The 24,215-nt window shown below is 34.0% G+C and overlaps 1 protein-coding gene across 1 annotated transcript in view; it reads left to right on the top strand.

The window, feature by feature from the left end:
- Positions 1-24,215, top strand: part of Sntg1 (syntrophin gamma 1) — a 783,297-nt gene that overhangs the window by 494,333 nt on the left and 264,749 nt on the right. The window contains exons 5-8 of the mRNA XM_010622657.3: positions 2,801-2,857; positions 18,511-18,568; positions 19,392-19,435; positions 19,526-19,567. Coding sequence (XP_010620959.1) covers positions 2,801-2,857; positions 18,511-18,568; positions 19,392-19,435; positions 19,526-19,567 — 201 coding nt within the window. The remainder of the gene's footprint in view (positions 1-2,800; positions 2,858-18,510; positions 18,569-19,391; positions 19,436-19,525; positions 19,568-24,215) is intronic.

Raw genomic sequence — 24,215 nt, 5'->3', positions numbered from 1 at the left:
CCCCCCCTCCTCCCCTCCCTATTTCCATTTTTTCATTTTCTCATATTTTTTTCCTCTCCCTTATTACCTTTCCCCCACCCTTCCCACTTTCCCTACACCTTTAGCCCTTTACTTCCTATTTCACATTATTAATTATCTCATTAGGATCTTGTGTACTCTTATAGTTTTTCACGCCAGAGAAACTATTCGGTATTTCAGTTAAAGAAATCTCTGTATGAATGTTAAAAATAGGGAATCCTAAAACAAAACTAAAAAGGAAAGTAAAAGAGAAAAGGCAATGATGTAAGATTAAAATAATCCTTAATTCTGAAGATGAAAATGGCCCCTGAACATATTCAAATTGCTTTTTGCTCTTGTAGTCTTATATTATTCTTTATTTCCCATTATTTAATCAAACCCATGTAGATATGACCTTACATATATAATACAGTGTGTTACCCCTGTACAAATGGAAAAACATTAACATTTCTAGACCAATATGGCTGTCAATTTCTGTACAATGCCAACTTTTTAAATGTTTTGTTTTTATCTTTTCATACTAGATATTGAATCCAATGCCTTCTCACTAAGCTACATCATCAGCCTATTTATTTATTTACTTACTTATGCATATTTTGCATACAGGTTTCTAAGTTGTCCAAGTTGGGTTTAAAATCTTGATCCTTCTTCCTCAACCTTCCAGAGTGCTGAGATTATACACCTGTGCCACAGCTGCAAATGAGTGTCTTATTGGTTTTACAATTATTTTATGAAATAAAGAATTCATTCCTTGCAGACAAGAATTAGGGACACTGTTCATGACTTCAAAGAACTTTACATTGCTTTGATGTACAATTCTGTAAAAGCAGTTTGTCTATCTGTGTTATGAGTAAAAAAAAAAATCACTTTTAATTATCTATCCCTATCTGAGCCCCCAGTGTTTGAGCTTGTGTGTGTGGTGTAAATATTTGAATGTGAGCTGGATGAATATTAATTAGAGATTTAAGTGACTCTTTTGTAAGAATTCCTGTCTAACATTTTAATATTCAATAAGTTTTTACTACTTCTTAGGGTTCTTCACAAATATTAATCCACAAAGTTGTTACTATGTATTATTTACTGTCATTTTACAGATTTAGAAATGGGCTCACAAGCCTTAAAGTAATTTGGAAAATATGTTTAATTGTGAATATTTGAATCATCAATGTAGTATTTAAGTTCAACTTCAATATCCTTTGTAAGTTCAAATTCTCTTTAATAAATATTATAATGAATATTGATCAAACAGTAATTAATTTTAAGATTGCCTTTGTCTTGTTCAAAGGATATTTTTAATAAATGTTTGGTTTGTTTTAAGTAAAACTTTATGCATGCATAATGCACATACTTCCTTTTTACAGTGGTAAATGAAGGTTGCTATATATGCATAGACATTACAATATAAATTCTAAAACTTAGCATCTTCCCATACATGTATTTGTACTGCTTATGAGTAATATAACAGTGGGCCTACGAATGAAAAAAATGAAATTTATTATACTAATATGATTAGCATCTTTTCTATTTCAAATTTGCAGAAATTGCAGTACACATATAAACTTATTGGTATGAGTAAAATTATAATGTTGATTTAAAAATGTGATGTAGTGACAGGTTATACAAATAAAATAAATACGAAAATTGATGAAATTGCTTCACGTTGTAAAGTGGCAAGAAATTTATATTTGTGAATGTTATTTATTTATACTTATGAGTTTTAATATATACTGATCTCCACCAAAAGATTAATCTTTAATTATAAATAAATAGTAATTAATATTTGTCAATTTATAGTCTGGAAGTCTTGTTCTTTCAAGTATTTTGCTTCATTAACTAAAAGTAAATATTTGGCTAATAAATAAACACATACCTGTCCTAAACTCAGGAGGAGAAGAGTAGTTTCATGTGTCTCTGGGTAGGGGCAAGTGTAAGAAGATATTAATTATAGATTTAAAAAATGAGACAGGGTACAGGTTGTAAGTTTCACCCCTCAGTGTTATGTAGATATGATGGTATTATAAGAGATCAATTATTGATTATAGAGTAAAAATTATAGAATGTGTCCAAAAGTAATTCTTTGCTCCTTTGTAAAATTTTAAAGCTCCACAAACTAGTGACTGCATTATTGTTTCCATTATAGAAGCATAAATAGAAATGATTTTGAAAATTAACTCTTACCATTATTCCATGAGCATGGAATTCATTCTTGTCCAAACATACAATTAATAATTTTGAAACTGGCTTACTCACCACTTCCATCACAGACATCATGTGAATCATCCATCTGCTGGGACATTGCAGCATCAAAGTTCGGCTGTCAAATAGCAAATACTGTGACTTGCTGGTGGGAGAGACAGATTAAGGTTAAAAGTACTCACCATTAACATTGACTGACAGTCATGTAACCAAAAACTTGCTCATTTTTAGATTCAAGAATATATATGCAATGTAAATATGACAGGTGTAAAAGTGACTCTCCCAAAATATGTCCCAAAATGTCACTGAAAATAACTGTAATTTTTCAGAGTTTAGGACTTTATCAAAACATGTTCCTTTTTCTTGCAGATATTTGTTTCAAAATGATAGAACATTTTATCAGTTACAAGATTTAGGGCCTCTACACTGTCAAATATGCTGTATGTGTGTCTGTCTGTCTGTCTGTCTTTCTGTCTCTGTCTCTTTCTCACACTCTTTCTGCCAACAACAGCAAAACTCCAACAATTCTGGTGTGTAAATCTAGTATTAAGAACCACTAACCACTCTTAAAAATCCTGTCTTTCAGGAAAGAACGGTGACCATCAGAAGACAAACTGTAGGAGGATTTGGATTAAGCATAAAGGTAGCCTGCCTTTCCAGTCTATCCTTATAAAGGACAAGCTGCATTGGCTGAACTTTTCTGTATTTTAATGCTTGATGATTAATAATTATGAAAAATTGTATAGAAAAATCCTTACTATTTGGAATGGGAGGTAAATTAGGTAGGGTATTAGAGCCTTGGTTGTGCATTAGCTTTTTTAAAAAAATTGAATTTATTGGTACATTCTAGGTATACAGTACAGTTACATTCATTATTGGGATCTTGTACCTCTACATGCCAGGTCTTGGTTCTCATTTTTTCCCCTTGTCTCCACCCTCCCTCACCCTCCCCTCCCCTCCCCCCTTCAAATACTTTAAGCTTTTTTTGGTACCAGGGATCTAAGTCAGGTCCTTCTGTTTTTCAAGGCAGGTATGGTGTCACAGCTAAAAATCTGGTACTAGCTTTTGATTTAAACATTTAAAAGAAAGATTTTGGAATTTTATCTGTCCTGACATTTAATATAACTTATTAACTTTCTTTATCTGTTTTGTTCTAAAATATCGAATATAATGCTACATGTGCATATCTTTCTTTAACCCTTCAGAATAGGAAATGCTGACTTGCAGACCTTTACTTATGTAGAATAAAAATCATTTATATGTCTCAGATACACATTTTACTGAATTTCAACACCATCAAATTTTATGCTTTGAAAAGCTGAACTCTGAATTTTGTAATTATCGTCTTCAGTCAACTTTGTGAAAATGAGCAAGGAGAGAGGTCAATGTGCAAAAGCATTGTGTTGACTGTGATGAGAACATTAGTATATAAAACATTTGTTCTGAAATGTATTTTGCATTTGCTTTACCTGTCAACAGCTAAGACCGTGGTGGCACACTGAGCAGATTACAGGATGTAAAAGGAACAATATGGGAATTCTATTATTCAATAGACAAGCTCTTTTGGTTTTGACTTTTTTTTCTGCCAAGATATTTATTGAGATTGCTATTAAAATTTTAGAGGCATACCATTAAATATATTAGAAAGTCCATGAACAAAATCAAATAACAAATTTTATTTCATTTGCATGATGCATTTTTCCTCCCCTGGCATGTATTCTATTTCAGTAATGGAGCTTTATTAATTTTATGCCCATGAGAAATGCATTTTTCTTTTTCTTTTTGAACATAGTTATATTTTAAACCCAAAATATGGGAATTATTATTCAATAGACAAGCTCTTTTGGTTTTGACTTTTTTTTCTGCCAAGATATTTATTGAGATTGCTATTAAAATTTTAGAGGCATACCATTAAATATATTAGAAAGTCCATGAACAAAATCAAATAACAAATTTTATTTCATTTGCATGATGCATTTTTCCTCCCCTGGCATGTATTCTATTTCAGTAATGGAGCTTTATTAATTTTATGCCCATGAGAAATGCATTTTTCTTTTTCTTTTTGAACATAGTTATATTTTAAACCCAATAACATAATGCTGTTTATTTTTACATAAATTTCATTTTTTAGCTTATTATTTAAAGCATTAGGAATTTTGCTAAATTAGTCTATTCAGTGTAATGTTTTCATTATTTCAATTCAAATATATAATACAGTAATTTTCTCAAAAAAGTGCATATTAACAATTCAAAATTTTGGTCATGAAAAATATTTGAACTATGTTTTTACCCTTTATTGGCATGTTCGACAAAATATAAATTATTATTAAATTCTTATTACACACAAACACACACACACATTAACCAGCAAAGAATGTCAATTTTTACTTAGAATATTATACATTCATCTCAAAAATTGTTTTCATGGTTTGCTTAATACTGACTTTTGAATTTTTCTTCTCTGCTTTTGAAACCATTTTTCATTCTGGTTATGTTTATCAAAATATTACTATTCATTGCAAGTAACAATATTGTATGAGTCAGTTTTCTTTACAATACTAGAATTACATAAACTACTGTGTATTAGCAGTAATTTATTTTCTTTAGAGCTGAAAAATTTAAAACATATATATGCAATGAATATTTTTTATAAAGCTATTTCAGGCTAGAAGAAGAATTAATATTATAATACTACATCATTTATTTATTGCTATAAGGAGAAATTTAGTCAATAATAAAATTGTGCATATAAATATACAAACATATATTATCTTTATTTGTTTCAGTTAAATACTTCTGGCATAGTCTAGAAATTTTATAGTAAAAATGTTAATTAAAACCTTTAATATCTTAACAAAGGGTAGCAGAAAGATGTTAATATTTCAGTCAATGGCAAAGACAGGTCTGAAGTGAATTTTTACTTGACTTAGAATAGTTTCTCAGTTTTGTCTTCCAAAAGAACCATTTGTTAAAAACTTGGCTGAAGGTTAAGAAAATAAGCTTTTTGGTCAGAAACATTAAAATATTCTAACAAGCTCTCTTAACAGCCCAAGCCAGCTCGCTGTGCTCAGGATAATCTTGGTTCCTGGCAATGGCTAAACCATGCCTGGGAGAAATCCTCAGTTCTCCTATGTTGCAGTCATTGCTGCCAAATTTGGTGGGTAATGATTCAAAGGAGATTGGTGTGGGTTTCTTCATAATGCTTGATTTATCAACATGTTTCAGTGATTATAAGTAATAGGCAGCATGCTCTTCCCTTCTTCAATGTCCTAAAATCCTTGACATTTCCCTTTATGCTGGACCCTCCTAAGCCCTCTCTTCAGCCCCAGCCTTTGCAGGGCTGCATATTGGTGATGAAATAGATCAGCTTTTACCTTTATTTTCTCCATCTTGTATAGGACAATGTTGAATTTCTGGGAGAAAGATGTGCAGGTGGCTTAGAGATTGAAGCAGCTCTATGTCTTTACAATTTAATATAGAACTTTGACCCCTTCCCTTGAAGGGCTAATGTTAGAATATGATGTAGAAAACATCAAAGAAGCTTCTCATCTCAAAAATTCCTAAAATGCCAAATGATGAGAGGAAAAAATAATTTCAGGGATGAAAGGTAATTGTGCTTAATGGAAATTTTTAAAATAAATTTTGTTTACATTTTTTCAAGTTTTATGTACTTCCCTTATTATTATTTCGTCCATTTTTTAACCTTAAGAAATGTTTTATGTTGCATTAAGGGGAATTTCTTAAAAAGAGCATGTAATGTTTTTTTGAAGGTCATGCTTTTTTAAAGCTATAGCCAAATATATTAGACACTAAGTGTGGAATCTAGCCAACTAAAAGTACAGGCATCAACTACATTCCAGGTTATGTATGAATCACTGATATATCTCCATAAACACTGTTATCTTTTACTGCCTTAATATTCCATCATTTTATGATAAAAATGAAAAGACAAAGACCAAAGCTACCTACAGATCCATGTCCATCCTGAATATGAAGAGTAAAGCAACAGTGCAGTCTAAACTGAGAGGCAGGTTGGAGCTCCTGCTGCATGCCATGGTGGCAGACGTCCCGACCAGGGAAGTGCCTGACACAAGGTCGGCACTCTCGTTCCCAGATTCCCCCTGGCTGCTTAGGGCTTTACCTCACTCCCAAAATTACAAGAGTTTCTTTCATCTGTGTGGGGTGGGCCTATTCCTGGATCAAGTTCCTTCTTCTACCTTCTTTTTTCTGTATTACAGTCATTTTTCTTTACTCTCTTGCAAGTCTAGTAGAATTAAATGATTGCTTAAACCAGTTGTAAGATGAAACTTGAACACACGCACTGATTCCTGGCCCTCTGTTCTCTTCAGCTGACCTGTTATCTGTTAGTCCGCCCTCCAGGACAAGTGTTTGCCTTCCTCTCTGATGAGAGCCCCTTTGAGGGCCTTTTTCCCTCTTCTCACCCTTGCCCTGAGCTCCAGGAAGCCTTGCTTATTTAAGATCTTTTTTCTTTCAGGTTACCTTTCAGAGGCCTTCTCATGTCTGCTGCAGCTTTGGGTCATCTTTGACTATGATCTCCTGGCTGTTGTCATTATTCAGTTTTCTTTATTTAAAATATTTTTCAAAAATTATGAACTTGTTTCTTTCCTCATTTTTTTAAAGCTTGCCCTTCAGTAAAAAATCAAGTTTTTTATTGATATTTTCCCAGATTTCCACAAAAGCTACACATGTGTTTGTGAAAAAAACTGGACAAAAGTACTACTAAGCTTTTCACTTATAATCGCATATTCTTTTTGCTCTCAGAATAAACCTGCTTCCTTGGTAGTGGTCAGACTTGTCAGGCTCACTGGCGTGCAGTCTAAACTTCCCTTCAGGCTTTCTGCTTCTATGATGGTCTGGCACATAGCCTCTCTCCAGATTTGTTTTACACAATTGCACCTTCACTTCTTTAGTGGTTTTGGGTTCTTCTCCCAGTTCTGGGCAGTTTTATCTTTCCCTTTAAGGTACTCTGACAGATGATTTCTTTCACATGTCCATCTCTGTAGTGTACACAATTCTGAGAGTTACCTTTCCATAAAAAACTTGATATACTCCACGACTATATCCACAGATGTCACCAATGTTTTGCATCATAGCATATAATAATTTCATACGTTCATCTCAATTTAATTATAAGAATTCACACAAGGATAGTCTCTGTGAAGCAAGGCACCATCTTGCCCCTGTGAGAATGACTCTGCCTATTTTTTTTATAACAGAAAGCCATATTTACGTATCATTAAACTATAACTCTGACACTGTCATTTCTTTAAATAATAAGCTTTTAAGGAAAGGATGTTTTAACTACTAGTATTAGACAATATGTATGATGTTTTCTAATCAATTTTGTTTATGCAAACAACAAATTATCAATATTCATCAGTTAAGTACATTTAATCAAGGTTGATTTTTATTTGGACACAATAACTTTTCAGCCTCATAAATATAATTATAATCATTGCTACTATTAGTTATCTTATCATTTACAAAAAACTGCTAATATTATGACCTGTACATGAAGCGCCATATTCAGAGCTAGGTACTTTATATTCTATTTAATTTAGATTAATTATCCAGCAAAATATATAACTATTGCTATTCCTTCTAGAGAAAATGAGTTTATGAATTAAGAAGTTAAGTAATTTATCCATCATTGCAAGTGGTAGAACTAGACCTCAACTTTACCCAGAGGATTGACACAGTCCTCACTTAATATTATTCCTCATATTTATGAAACCTAGAATAAATTGTCTCCAGACTTTCTAGTGGAAACACAAATCATGCTTCCACTAAGCTACTCATATTTTGTTTTATTTAAAACCAAAACAGATAAAAATGTCCAAGATCAGTCATTTCTGATTATCTAGAGTCAAGTATTATTAGGATGAAATTTAACAAGTAACAATATTCATTCATAGTAGATGAGATAATTTTCTGCTTTTGAGACTTATTAATGATTTCTGAGCAAAAGTCTGTAACTATCAACTGTTATAAGTAAGCACACGTTTTTACCTGTCTGTCCGTGGATTCTTGAACTTGAGTCTAGTTCACTAGTTATCACCAAAAATATGAATTTATACCATTTGAACATAACAATTGGACTTGACAGGAAAACAATCTTAATTTCAAGATTATGATTTATTTCCAAGAAACAGTTAAAACCACTTGAAAAAAATTATTAGTTTTTTAACTATATTTTTGAGATTAAATTCATACACCATGAGTTTACTCATTTAAGGTGTTCAACTAAAATATCTGAGCATATATTGCAGATACAAGCCATGACTGATACAATTTTAGAACCTGTTATCTCCTTAAGAAGAAACACCAAATATTTTTGCTATGAATCCCTGTTCCCTAGTCCACATTATCAATTTAGCCCTGAGCAACCACTGATGCACTCTGTCTCTATGGATTCCATGCTTTAGGTTTTCATATGAAGGCAATCATATAGTAAATGGGAAAAGATATTGTTTTTTTACTAAAACCAATATAAATAATTTTGGTAGAATATGATGGAATCCAGATAGGTGATGATATTTTGATCAATTTCTTTTATGGAATATTTTTCAGATGATTCTGCCAAACTTTTTTCCTTATATTTTTTCTTTTCCCTTCTTTTCTTTCCCCTACCCCTCCAACTTCCACTATTCCACTAGTCCTTTTCTTCCTATTTCACATTAAATTATAATAATAATGTTCAATAAATTATAATAACATTATTAAATTATACAAATTTAATCTTATTTACACTTTTAATTCTACACAACAGAGAAACTATTTGGTATTTACACATGTATATGATTCTTATTTCACTCAGCAGTGTGGCCTCAGTATGCATCCATTTTCCTATGAATGACTCTAGTTTCTCATTCTTTATAGCTGAGTAGTATTCCATTTTATTACAACAAAGTCTTCTTTAACCAGTCTCCAGTTGATGGGCAATTGGGCTGTTTCCAAGTTTTAGCTATTACAAACTGTGCTGCTATAAACACAGGTGCATACATATCTCTGTGGTATGATTCTTTTAATTCTTTTTAAAAGATACCTAACAGAGGGAGAGCTGGGACAAATGGAACCTCTAATCCTAGTTGTGTGTGCTATCTTCATATTAATTTTCACAATGGTTGCACCCAGCAACAATGGAGAAGGGTTACTGGTTACAACCGGCATTTGTTATTGGTTGCTTTCTTGATAGCAGTCATTCTTTCTAAGGTGAGGGGGAAACTCAGTGTTGTTTTCATCTGCATCCCTCAAATGACCAGTGCTGTTGAACATTTAAATATTCATATATTTATTTGCTGCTTTTACCTCTTTGTCTGAGAAATATCTGTTAATTTCAGATGGCCATTTTTAAACTGTGTCTTTATATTTGGGGGTGTCTAATTTTTTAGTTCTTTATATATTATAGATAATAGTCCTTTGTCTGAGAAGCATCTGGTAATTTTTTTCCCTCATGGTAGGTTGACTTTTAGCTCTGTGGGTGGTTTCTCTTGCAGTGCAGAAGCTTTTAAATAAGACGAATTCCAGTTGTTGATTTTTTCTGCTAATTCCCCTGCTACTGAGGATTTGTTCATAAAGTGTTTTCCTATGACAAAGTCTGCAAGAATTCTACCTAATTTATTTTCCAGCAAGTTTAGTGCTTCTGTTTTAATATTTAGAACTTTAATCCACTTGGATTTTAGTTTACTACATGGTGAAAGATAAAATTGTAGTTTTAATCTTTGGCAGGTTGAAATCCCATTTTTCCAATACAATTTATTCCATTGAGGATGATTGCCTCCTTTGACAAGCTGAGTACATGTGGAGTTGTTTCTGTATCTTCCAGTCTCTTCCCCTGATCCTTGGATCTGTTTCTTTGCCAGTACCACACAGTATTTATCACAATGGTTTTGTAGTATAGTTTCAAATTAGGGATTGTGGTACCCCCTGCCATGTCTGTTGCCTAGAATTTCTTTTGCTATTCTAGATTGCATCTTGTTCCAAATTAATTTTTTGGATTGTTTTCTTTAGTTCTGCGAAATATACTGTTGGAATTTCAATAGGGATTTCATTGAATCTGTAAAGCAGTTTTGGAAGTATGGCCATTTTCACTATCTTGATTTTTCCTATCAAGGAGCAAGGGAAATCTCTCCAGTTTCTTATATCCTCTTCAATCTCTTTCTTCAGAGTGCATTAGTTTATAGTGTAGAGGTCTTTTTGCTTCCATTAGACTGATTCCTAGATACTTCATTTTTTGGACACTATTGTGAAAGTGATTGTTTCCCTAAGTTCTCACTCAGTGAGTCTATTTGTTTATAACAGGGCTATTGGCTTTTGAGTGTTGACCTTGGATACAGCAGCTAAAAGTGTTAAGTCTAAAAGTCTTTTGGAAGAGTTTTTTGGGTGTTATATGTAGAGTTTCATATAGTCAGCAAATAACAGTTTAAATTCTTCCTTACCTATCCTTCATTGCTTTTATTTTTTTCTCTTGCCTAATTTCTGGGGCTAATGTTTCTAGAATTATATTGAGCAGGAGTGGTAATAGTGGACATTCTTGTCTTATTCCTGATTTTAGAGTGAAGATTTTCAGTTTTTAATATGATGTTGGCTGTTGGCTTTTTCATAGATAGCCTTTATCATTTGAAATACAGACCATCTAGTCCAAGTTTCTGCACAGTTTTTATCATGAATAGGTGTTGAATTTTTTAATGCTTCTTTTGAATGTATTGAACTGATCATATTGATTTTGTCCTTGACTCTGTTAATATAGAGTATTATATTTATTGATTTATTTATGTTGAACCATCCTTGTGTACCTGGGATAAATCTGAGTTGGTCAGGGTTTATGATCTCTTTGAAGACCTTGTTTGTCAGTGTCTTATTGAGGATTTCTGCATCTATGTTCATTAGGGAGATTGGCCTGTAGTTCTCTCTCTCTCTCTCTCTTTTTTTTTGCGGGGGTGGGTCTTTCCCTGGTTTAGAAATCAAACACTTGGTTCCAGGAATGAATTTGGAAGTATTGCTTCTCTTTCAATTTCATTGAAAGTTTAAAGAGTAGTAGCAATAGTTCTTCTGTAATGTCCCATAGAATTCAGGAGTGAAGCCATCAGGATGCGGGCTTTTCTTTGTTGGTAAATTTTAAATTATGATTTCAGTTTCACTGATTGTAATTGGGGTGTTTAGAAGTGTTTTTTTTTATCTTCTTTGTTCAAATTTGGTAATTCATATGTGTCTAGAAATCTGTCTATTTCTTTTGTGTTTTCCATTTTATTAGAGTACAGGTGTTCCAAGTATTGATGATCCTTAGGATTTCTGCTGGATCTGTTGTGACTTCCTCTTTTTCATTCCTATTTGCATGGATCTGAGCCTTTTATTTCCTCTTTTTGGACAAGGTTGGCTAAGGTATTATTGATTTTACTTATTTTTTTGAAAAACTAACTTTGATTCATTGATTTTTTTGTATTGTTCTCTTAGTCTCCATTGCATTGATTTCTGCTCTGATCTTTATAATTTCCTCCCTTAAGGTTTTTAGTTTCTCTTGTTCTTATTTTTCTAGGAGCTTAAGATTCATCATTAGATTGCTTATTTGAGCTCACTCTGTTTTATTAGTGTGGGTATTCACTGCTATGAATTTTCCATGTAGAACTGCTTTTGTTGTGTCTCATAGATTTGTGTGTGTCCTATTGGCATTATCATTTATTTGTAAAAATTAATTAATTTTTCTTTAATTTGCTCTTTAACTCATTGATTGTTCAAGAGAGTGTTGTTCAATTTCCATGTGTTTGTGAAGTTCTTACAGTTTCTTATATTTGTGATCTCTAGCTTAGTTGAACTATAGCCTGATGTTATACATGAAATACCTTCAATTCTTTTGCATTTATTTAAACATGTTTTATGGGCTAATATATGGTCTATTTTGGAGAATGACCCATGTGAAGATGAAAAGAATGTATATTCTGATTCTATACGGTGCAACACTCTGTAGAGGTCTACTAAATCCATTTGTTCAAAAGCTTGGTTCAGTTCTAGTATTTCATTGTTGATGTTTTTTGTCTGGATGATGTGTTTATTTGTGACAGTGGGTTATTTAAGGCCGCCACTACAATATTTTTAGTGCTTATTTGGTTTTTCATGTCCCTTAATATTAGTTTTGTATATTGGGAGCATTAATATTTGGTGCATATATATTTATGATTGTCATCTCTTCTGTTTTGATTGTTCTCTTTACAAGGCTGTAGTGACCTTCTTTGTCTCTCTTAATTAATTTTGGTTGAAATTTACTTTGTCTGCAAATAAGATACCTACCCCTGCTTGTTTCCTAGTTCCTGTCTCATGGGGAAAGGTTTTCCATCCTTTTACTCTCAGTCTCTGAGTTTCTTTTTGAACTAGGAGTGTTTCTTATATATGACATATTGTTGGGTTTTACTTCTTAATCCATTCTTCAAGTCTATTTCTTTTGATTGGCCATTAACAGTGATGGTTATAACTGATATGTATTGAATTATCATTGTTATGTTGTTGTCCTGTTTTTCACTCTTTTTAATTCTTCCCCTTCTCCCTTTAGTTTCTTGCCTTTCCTACTTGATTTGTTCTGTTGGGCCTCATGGTGTTGTGACCCTTCATGGTCTTTTTCTAGGATATTGCTTAGAATTGTTTGGAGGGCTGCTTTGGTATTCATAAAATTTCCCAGATGTTCTTTGTCATGGAAGTATCTTATTTCCCCATCCATTTTTAAAGAGAGTTTTGCAGGATACATCAGTCTAGGTTGTAGGTTGTTTTTTTGTTTCGTTTTTTTTTTTTTTTTTTTTTTTTTACGGCTTGAAATACCTCATTCCATGCTCTCATTGACTTGAGGGTTTGTGTTGAGATGTCTGCTGTGATTTTGATGGGCTTTTCCTTTGCAAGTGATTTGTTTCTTTTTTTCAACTTCTTGCAATGTTTTGTTCTGGTGGGTTTCTGGGATCTTGACTATTGTACATCTAGGAGTAGATTTTTTTTTTTCTATCATGGCTAGTTGGATTCCTATATTCCTCACTTATCTGCATGTCAATTGTTTTTGCTCTGTTTGGGAATTTTTGTGTCATTAATTCTTTGAACCAATTTTTTGTGTTATTTGTACTTTCTTCTGCTTTTTCATGGACTCCTCTCAGTCCTGTATTATTCTTCTTTGCATCATCTAGGAGCTGTTTGATTGATTTCTCATTGTGCTTTGCTATTTTTCAGAGATCACTCTTTTCATGGTCACTAGCGAACATTCTGTCTTCTATATCTGATATTCTTTTTTCAGATAGGGTCAGTCTGTTGTGTATACTTTTCATGAAGGTTTTTTTTTTAATCTCCTGGATATTTATTTGAATCTGTTTCATGGATTGCATTTCTTTCCTATGTTGGGCATTCATGGTTTCCACTTCTTTCACATGCTAGGCATTCATGGCTTCTATCATGGTCTTGTACTCATCTGTTGGTTTTTGTTTTGTTTTGTTTTGTCTGTTTCTGTTCTAGAGTCTCTAATCATGTCTTTTGATGTGCTCACCATCTGTGTAGGTATCTGGGAAATTCTGTTTTGAATTTTTCTAGTGCCTGATTTGTCTGATTTCTTACTTCCTGTTGTATTTTTTCAGGGTGTCCTGGTTGTTGATTGTTAGACTTTTCCATCTTCTTTCCCCTAGAATTAGCCATTGGTCCACTGAAAGTCTGTATTTTTGCCTTGCTTAAGTGTTTCTTCATTTTTATTTTTGTTCTTGGTACTGTCCTTGGGTTAATTACTGAGTTAGTACTTCAATCTTCCAGATATAGCTGGTCTTAGATTTTGAGTCTCTAATGACTCAAAGAATCTCTCATTTTCATAATATCAGGAAGGACAACTGATTAAACCAATCACAACCTTTTACTCCAAGTGATAAATATCAACAACACAATAGCATCAAGCACAGCTTAGAAACTGATAATTTGTGGTAGCTATTAACCTATCACCTTTAACAATGTGAATTAAATCAAAATTTAAGACCAGCCCAAAATATATTTATAGTGAATAAATTCTTCAATATAGCAACTTTACCCTTCAGGATGGGGACTTAGAAGGAGTTGGAAAGAGAGAAATAGATAAGTAGAACTTACAGGAGAAGGTTTCAAGTGAAGTCAGAGGACACAGGAAGATCATGCAAACTCTAGGAAACTGTTGAAGGCAAGAGGGTAAGAAGGAGTGAAAGAACAAAGACAAGAATAGAACAACTTAATAATAGGGAAGCTATAAATTGTACTCACTTCCTTTGAAACTAAAAACGATTGAGAGAAGGAAAAAGAGAGAAGAAATGAAAAATAAAGAAGAAATCTGAATTATGGCAGGAATAGAAACAAAAAGAGAGATGAGAACAATGTGGGAGAGCTAGAGACTGCATGGGAAAAGAAGAAAGAAAAAGAAAAAATTGAAGAGTGGGAAAAAGAAAATTTAAAAATTAAAAATAAGAGGAAAATAATGAAAGAAAAAAAGAATTTGAGGAGCCTCCTTCAGGGTATATGTCTGCTGACACAATGGACAATGTGGGCAGCAATGTTCAGAACTAAGTCAATTAGTCTCAGCAAGGCAGCGACAGTCCCCTGAGAGTCAGGCTGAATTCTGGCTTCAAGGCCCAAGTTGAACTCCCTGACCTCCTGCTAAACTCTGAAAGGTTCTACTACAGGTTCCAGCTGCCCTTCCCCTGAAGATAGTCCAGGTTCAAATGGAAGGTGGTGATCCCTTCAACTTACCACCTGTGGAGGTCTGGTGTGCCTTTATTGTAGGTGTTAACTTCTGTTCTATCTGTTGGTGTTCAGTACAAAGGCCTTTATGACAATCTGTGCCTCTGCATTGTGCTCCCAGGTACTGGCACAGCCAGGAGGCCTGATAGCACTGCTGTGCAGATGCTTCAGGAGTGCCCTCACTGATCTGCTTTAATAGATGCCCAGTGTTCTAGGGGCTGGGGAAGCAGCTTAACTCTACAAGGCAACTGAGCAGTCTTCATTGGTCTGCTCTGATCTTCCTTACTCTAAATTTAAGAACAATGTCAAGGTCTATGTACCTTTTTACTTCCCAGAGTCTGGAATACAATTGATTAGTTGATTTCATTAATGAAAATACTGAATGGGATATTTATTAACAAGATTTCTGATACTCTAAAAAAATTCTAGCTTTGGTTTAGTAATATTTCACAGTTAATCTGGCAAAGTTGTTTAATTGGGATTCATAGCTTTGTTCCTTAGCTAGATGCAAGATCAACTATGCTTTGTAAGAACATTGCAGAATACATTAATGTATGCTTTGATATATAAACTGCACTTTGAAGCATTCTACCACTTTCTACTGAGATAACATTGCTTGGTTAATTCATCATTTCTCTAACCCCTGATCATAGACCATATTCTTTGGGCAAGAGATATTTTGGAAAGAAGATGAGGACAGAAGCCCTGAGTTTAGGCATTTACTCTAGTGGGAAAGTAAAATGATCAAATAATTATGTATATAAATAAGTATAAATAACAGCCATCATCCGTTGCTGAATAAAAAAGAATTACTTCAAGTAAATAAACAATGAAAATGGACATTTCAACTAAAATCTAACATATGGGAAGGAGTTCACAAGGTTAAGAGTGAAGAAAAAATCATTCTAGGTAGAGAAGAGAGTAAATACTACATTTTGATGGTTAGACTGACAAAGTGCTAAGCCAAGAAGCTGAGGTCCACAACATGGATTGTTAAGGCTTTGGATCTTAATTTTAAGTGTGACAGGAAGCTTATTACTTCTTTTGAAGAAAGTAGGTCACATTATTTCTCACTATGAGAGCTGGGATGCCCTCACATATCATTTAATAAGTGAATGTATAGTAATTTAAAATTCCAATTTTACCTCTCAAGTTTTGTTTTAAAAATCTGCCACCTAATCAATGAAGTCATTTTCTGAGATTAATTTAAAAAATTCTCTTGGAGCTCCAACTACCTGGTTTAAAAGCTAAATAATTCCCCTCCTTGCAAAATATTAAACCTGGCTTGCACTGAATATGAGTAAAATTTACATATAGAAGTACAAATGAAGTTTCTTTCTTTTCTGTCACTTGCATTACAAACTTAAACATTAAGTAAACCTTTTAATTTTATAGTGGAATGAGAAAAAATGCAAAAATATTTGTACAGAAGCCATGAGGAGAAGGTTGGAGTAAACTGTGTTGTTCCGTCTCTGGAATAATGGATTAGCAATACTGTGCTTGATTTATTTCATATTTTAGGACTAAATGAAACTTTATCAAGTTGGTGACTTTAGTGAAGTAGCTGTTTCTTCAAGAAAAAAAATATAGTAGCAGTCTCAAAATCTTTCTAGTTTCCAAGTATCTCTAGAAATTATCAGTGAACATAAACTAAGCTAAGCCTGAAATTTTTATTTTAATTTATATTTCAAAGATTATTTTCAATCTTTACCTCAAATCTTCATTTCAAACAACATTATCTGATGCACTGAGGTTTTGTCTATGTGCAAAACAAACTAACAAACACTTTTATAATCTCCTGTAACTTTCGACCTAGGGATGTGGAAAAAAAGATAAGTATAAATAATATTATTAATTCTATAGCAAGTGAGATAAGAATAAAATGAGTACAAATGATTTGAAGTAGAGGCCTATTACACACTAGGACCCTTTGGCTGGGTTAGTTCTGTCCTAATTTTAACTTCATGTGTTTTTACTAATAACCTTAAAGCTAGACTACATTGGGTCTAGGTTTAGCCACTATTTATGCAGGCTTTATTCTGTGCAAGACAAGCACTCAATTTCTAGAACATAATTAGTCACAAGTCACTACCCTTTCAATCAGATGGAAGACTGAATCATCTGAGACAGGATCAGGACTTTTGGAGACAGACTGAGACAAAATTCACAATTGGGAGCCAGTGTAGCCTGTGCGGGTGTATCTTTGCAGTTAGTGAGGGCTGGGGTGGATGGATATTGGGACTGTGAGAAATAGTGAGAAAAAAAATAGTAGGTTATAATGTCAATGATTAGAACACTGTTTATTATCATATTTATTGTTTCCTTATAGTGTAGAAGAAAGGATACTACTGGCCAAGAAAACAGTTTAATATTACTGTTTCTTTTTCCTCAGAAATGATTGTCTATCTTCTATGTAAGGTTTTAAAATGAACATTCAAAGGGGAAAAGTCCATTATAAAATAATCTGTTCTCCTTAAAAAGACATCAAGAGGTTCCATATTTTAAAGAGCAACAAACCCAATAGAATTTTGATTGTGTTTATAACTATCTTATGCTTCTTTTTAGACAACATTCTATTCCTAAATATACTTATTTGAGTTTTCAACATTCTCAACTCTATAGTGATAAAACAGGATTTTATGAGGCTTTTTTCATAATTTATTTTTCTGAGGTCATTTTGGTCCAATAACAAAGCTCTACTGCAATATAATTGGCAGTGCATTTTATTATATAAATTTTATGGTGTGTGCTTTCACACCAATAGAAATCTAATATTAACTAAGGAAATGCAAATGAGTCCATTTCCATCTCTCATTCACACATCCTGGTTTTGCTTATCCATGCTAACAAAGGTCTTGCTGGTCACTTAGCACTCAGAAAGGTTTCTGCAATTGGTTGGAGTTAAGAATAATGTAGCCAGAGAATCAAAATACATGATAATCTGATATTTAGAGTCAAAATTAGAATTTCTACCATGGGTAGTATTTCTTTGAGGAAAATGTTTCAAAACATTATCAAACTTATGAAATTAATATGAGAAAATGGAAAAATGGAAGCAAAGTGTTTGTAAAGTGATGGAGGGGTTAAAGGGAGGGCAGAAGAATGGGGGAAAAATTAGAATCAAAATTTATTATGTAGTACTGGGGATTTAGTTCAGTCAGTGGTTCCTCTGCCTGCCTTGCAAGTGCAAGGACCTGAGTTAGATCCCTGCCACCAAAAAAAAAAAAAAAAAAAAAAAGATTTATTATGTAAGCATATAAATCTCCAATGATGAATGCCACTATATTATATGGCTAAAAGGTATCAATAAAACTATCAAACTTTTTGAAAAATAAAAACTTTCAAAGTCAGTTGTTATTTACTATTAGATACCCTAGCAAAACTCTAGGTAGGTAGATAGGCTTTGTGGGAGCAATACCTTCTTAGTAAAGAAATAAACTAAGTGTATTCAAATTTTACTGGATGTCCACTTAACATGCATTCAGGGCTTACACAATTTATTGGCTGCAAGCTACTTTTTTGCTAATAAAAATACTATATGCAATTTTCTTTTTCTAGGGAGGAGCAGAGCATAACATTCCAGTTGTCATTTCAAAAATCTCCAAAGAACAAAGAGGTAAGGTATTAGGTAATGATATAGTATCTACTCCTTTGTCAGTAATTATTATTGTTTCTCTGTGACCCGGAAGACAGTGGTTGAATCTGATGAATTCGTTTACAGGGAAGGAACAAAGAAAGTCAATAAACCATGTGACCATGTAGTAACTAAGGACTGCAAAGCTTTTCAATTGTTTAAATACAAAAACAAAACCAATGATAAGTAGTCACATATAAAATAAAGAAATTCCATCTAATACTTTTTTACAGTTCTTATTGTAATTTTTCTCATTTAACCCTCCTATGCAACTTAATCTAAGAAAAAAAGTAATGAAGATATAAAGCAATTGTTATTGTGACTAAAATCAGTAAATCACATGATGTTTACACATAAGCTGGGAGAGATTTTCATAGCTCATAGATTGGATGTTTGTTTAAAACTTCATCATAGAAAAATCATAAGTGCCTAAGAAATTTTGATATCACATCTAGAAAATAGGTCAAATTTTAGCAACTATCAGAAATAAACTAATTAGAAATATCCCTGTTTGTGATTCAATAATTGAAGTGGGCTGAATCATATTATTGATTTGCAATTCCATTCTTTGTGTATTTTGTTTTTGGTTTTGGTTTTTGGGTACCGGGGATTGAACTGAGGTCCTTGTGCTTGCAAGGCAGGCCACCGAACCACTGAGCTAAATCCCCAGCCCTGTGTATTTTTAAAGATATCAACTATATAAAACATTTAACTGTGTTTCATTTATCAGTTTAACCTTTAATTAAAAAAAACTTTCATTTTGAGAAAATAGTCAATGCAAAACATGTGTTCTTTTCATTCACAGCGGAACTTTCAGGACTGCTCTTTATTGGAGATGCAATTTTACAGGTAGATACTTTATCATTTTGTCTGTGAAACCAAAACATAAAGTCAATTTGAAGTATGGTATATGAAACTATGCTTTTATATTCATTACAGATAAATGGAATTAATGTGAGAAAATGCAGGCATGAAGAAGTGGTGAGTTTACTTTTCCCTAATGTCATAATTTTCTTCATGTCCAAATAAAGATTTAGTGCAGTGTTAAAAACTACCATTATATTCATTAATAATATATAACATTAGTGTGCTATCAGACTTTCAAAGGACCTTCTAATTGATGTTTTTTCCCCTCTCAGAAATTTATTAGTGAGTACAATCTATGATGAACTGTATTTCAAAGAAGTACTTGAGGATAGTACTTGCTATGTTTTTCCATTTTTGCTATTAATCTCTACCAGTTTATATAGGCCCTAAATATCTCTAGGTACAATATATTTCTAAAGCCTGGAATTGTTTTAAGATTATAAAGAATGAATCTGAGAAGGAAAAAAGGCCCTTCTTTTTCCTCTGACAGCCATAAAGAAAGTATAACATGAAGGGGACTTTTCGTGCTCCTTCCTTGATGCAGGCACTAGGTATTACTGTTGTCTCTCTGAGGAGAAACAGAAAATTATACCTAACCACAAAGACTAGGGAGGCACCAGGGCCCATATCTGGTATTCTTCAGGGTCCTTTTAACAGCAGCTACTACTGATTAATACAACAGTCTCACCTGGAGATGTCACAAAAGTAACACAGTTTTAGCTCAGCCATTTTTGAGGAAGCTTGGGAGCTTTCTGCAGAGCTTTCAGCATGCCAGATAAGCCTGTCCTATATGCCCTGAAGCTACTCCAGAAGATATGGCCCTGGGTGCCCCAGCCTTGAAATGCTGACTTGTTCCAGATGGCCTCGCCTGTGATCACTTGAAGTGGCTTTTCCCTGCTTCCTATATCATCCTGCTCCTGCACCCCCCTTTAGTCAATGAAGGGGGCTCCCTCTAACACACAGTGCCTATAGTGCAGCACAAGGGATGATGAAATTCCCACTCAGGTGTTGCTATTCCCTGTTCAGGTAGAGTGGGCCAAACAGACTATGCTAAAAGGGCTTGCTAACACTAGAGGTTATGAACCTTGAAGACTTATAGGGTGCAAGTGGGCAGCAGCAGGCAGTGGAGACTGAAGATCCATGTTGTGTGAGGCCTGGGGCCAAGCAAGGGTTGGGAGTGAAGTCTCTGAGAAGTTCAAAGCCAGAAACCACCAGTGAAGGACCAAGCCTAGCCCAAAGTCTAGAAGCAGTTACAAGCCTATCATCCAAGGCAAGGCAGATGCCTAAAGTGTGAGGACATTGGCCAAGAAAGAATAAAAGGGGTGAGAGGTGAAGTGGGAAGCCAAGGAGGCTTGTCCCAGAGGGACCAGCAGTGGAGGAACCAGGGAGGCAGCAAATCTTGCTGGGGTGATCTGGAGAGTTGTACATGGGCCTATAAGTCATGGCTGTGCTGGAGGTGATGATGAGACTAGAAGCCTCCAGGAACTGTACATTAAGAGCTCTAATACCCAGAACGCCACTGGGAATTAAGAGGGCCTGGAACTCATGGCTCATAGCCATGACTGTAAAGGCTGAGAGCCACTGCTCTGAAAGTCTGGAGCCGCTAAGTTCAAGGGAGCAGCACCATGCCAGTTCTAGATTTCCATCCCAATTTGACAAAACAACCTGACTTGTAGCGAGTTGATTTCTGCACAATTTCAAATGAAACAGAGTTTAAGATTATGTGTGTGTGTGTGTGTGTGTGTGTGTGTGTGTGTGTGTGCATGAGTATATGTACAAGGGGATTCTTATAGTCAACTTTTGATGGAGGAGTTGTTTTCAAGGCCAACAGATTTTGCTTAGGGGTACCCATCATTGGTTTTTACTGTGGCATTTTGTTCTCTTTTTTTCAGTACTTCTAAACTATGAATATTCCACTACCACAAAATTAGATATTCTAATTAAGTAAGTTTGTATGGGCCCCATGAGTAGATGTACAAGGGGATTCTTATAGTCAACTTTTGATGGAGGAGTTGTTTTCAAGGCCAACAGATTTTGCTTAGGGGTACCCATCATTGGTTTTTACTGTGGCATTTTGTTATTTTTTTTTCAGTACTTCTAAACTATGAATATTCCACTACCACAAAATTAGATATTCTAATTAAGTAAGTTTGTATGGGCCCATGAACTTGGATTTTTCCTTCCTTCTTTCCTGCCTTCCTTTTATTTATTATCTTTCTGTAGTGGGAGCGAAACTCAGGAGTTATCACTCAGCTATATCTTCAGCCCTTTTTATTTTGAGACAATGTCTCATTAAATTGCCAAAGTGTCAGACACATTACTCTCTTGCCTGAGCCTTGGAAATGTGGATTTTAGTAATCATTTTTAAGTAGTCCCATTGCAGGTTAGTTCTAAACTGCACTTTGGTAGAAAGGTTAAAGCATTTTTGTTGGGAATGTTGACAATTATAAACAATTGTGCAGAAATGGGTAGGACAGTGTTAGGCATTTGGAGAATGTCTATCATGATTGTTAAAATATCATTCATAAAATTGTCACTGCATTTATGCATCAGCTTCTAAGGGAAGGGGTAGAGGAGAAATTACATTTTAAAGTTTATGACAGTATCAAAAAATGAAAAAATATTCTATACTTTTGTTTCTCACAGATCTAATTTATTCAGTTTTTGATACCTTTCTCTAGTATTGTTTCATATTTCAAATCTCAGAATGGCAACCTCAGATGTCTATGAAATGGCACATTGTCACAAGTAGTGACATCACAGGGTTCTTAATTATGAGCACATGGCATGAGTGATAAAGGTTTCTTAGCATCCACAACTTCACTCTGTCTTCTCAAAATATTATTTGGGTCATCCTATTGCTGAACATCACGTAAAATGTATTTATTTCATGTCTCAGATTTCCCACAAATATGTGAAGAAAAAAAACAGTATTATAGCAGATTTTTGAATAAGAGAATAGTATTCCTCATGTTCTGCAAATTCCCATGTAACTTTTAAAGATAATCATGTAAGCAAAGGTACTTTTATCTTCAACCTTTTTGTTAAGTACAAAGTGATTTCAAACTAATTATCTAGAGAATAAAAACAAAGTACACTCTCTTTCAATGCCACATGCTGTTAATTGAAATCTGTTTGCAACTCACTCTCCAGAAACAGGCAGTGTGCTTAGATAAATGGTGATAGATCTTTGATTAAACAGGTTGGTATGGCTTGAAAGATTAATATGCACTCATACTGCCACTTCAGATAAAGCTCATTCTGACTCAAAAGGAAAAAAAATTAAGATTGTGTTGAAAATGATTTTTTGGGGGGAGCTTAGCCCTACAGGCTTTGAAATATAGATACCAATATTTTATTTAGTTGTAGCCTTTGATTTTCTAAAAGCAATAAGATGCTTTTATTTTTACCAGTAATTACCTAAACAAATGGATTTACAGCTCAGAGGGAATGACATACTAATTAAAAGTTTAATAATAATATTACATGGGCTGAAAAAAATCACAAAGGCTCAGGGAATGTAAGTAGTTTTGAAATAGAAAACTGATATACCATATTCCTTATAACATTTCAAATTCAGAAATGAACTGAGCAGGCATAACATGTTGTATGCATAACTTTTCTTTTATTCACTTTCTGTAATTCACTGAAGTGTGTACTTAGTCCCCATCAGCTTTACTTCTAGAAAGACTTTGGTACACATACCATTCATGGCATTTTCACTAGAAGATTGATAGGGAAAAAAATGCACCATGCCTTCTTATTAAGAGAAAAACAAGTCAGTTCTCAGTGCTGCTGTGCACAATGTGGAGTATATATGGGCTTTCACTCCCAGAAGCAACAGTGTTCAAGTCCCAGCTCAAATGCTCATTAACATTGTAATTTCAGCTGAATGAACTTACCTTTTCTGTACTTCTATTTTATATCAGTAGAAATGAACTAATAATAATTGCTATGAGAATTTAGAAAGCATAAAATATATCAATCTTCTAACACACACCTAGCCATTTATGAGCAGCTGTTATTTTTTGTTTGTTTGTTTGTTTTTTGAGACAGGGTCTCACTACATAGTTGAGACTAAACTGGAACTCACTATGTAGCCCAGGCTGGTCTCGAACTCACAGCTATCCTCCTGTCTCAGCCTCCTGAGTGCTGGGATTACAGACATGAGCCATCACGCCAGACCTACTGCTATTTTATGCCATTAAATACTGTACCTTCTCAAGCTGGCACTCTCCCCATTGTCCTCTAGTGGAATCTCGTTAAGATCCTCACTCTAGGTGAGATAGAACTGACCATGCTATCACCCAGCATCCCAAATTCCTCTTACCATTTTTTCTCAGGAATTAAGGTGGGTACCTGTGGCATAAGAGGCACAGCCTTTATAAAGTAAGGGATCCTTATTCATTCAGGCAGGGCATATTTTTTTTTCTCATGTAAATAATGTAGTCTATGAGTTTTACCACTAAGGTACCAAAAGTGTCTGATGCAGCCATACTTTTTCCTCAGTATTCAACAGATGTACTGATATTTTTGCCTCTGCTGATATTAAGATTGATGTTATTTTACTTACCACAAACCTCTGGACAAATTGAGCTCATTATCTTTATATCCACCCCTACTCTGTATTTTTCTTTTGCTTAATATAAAAACTGATCACAGTCTCTCCAGTTGCCTGCCCGGGTCCACCTGGCAGGTGTGCGACCTCCTGGACTGTGCACCACCAGATCCAGTAAGGAAGGTAGCCATGAGGGCACCTTTG

The sequence above is a fragment of the Fukomys damarensis genome, unplaced genomic scaffold (assembly GCF_012274545.1).
Source record: "Fukomys damarensis isolate Sample0158 unplaced genomic scaffold, DMR_v1.0_HiC HiC_scaffold_5, whole genome shotgun sequence".
NCBI lineage: Eukaryota > Metazoa > Chordata > Mammalia > Rodentia > Bathyergidae > Fukomys > Fukomys damarensis.
This window is presented reverse-complemented; position numbering and strand designations above follow the sequence as displayed.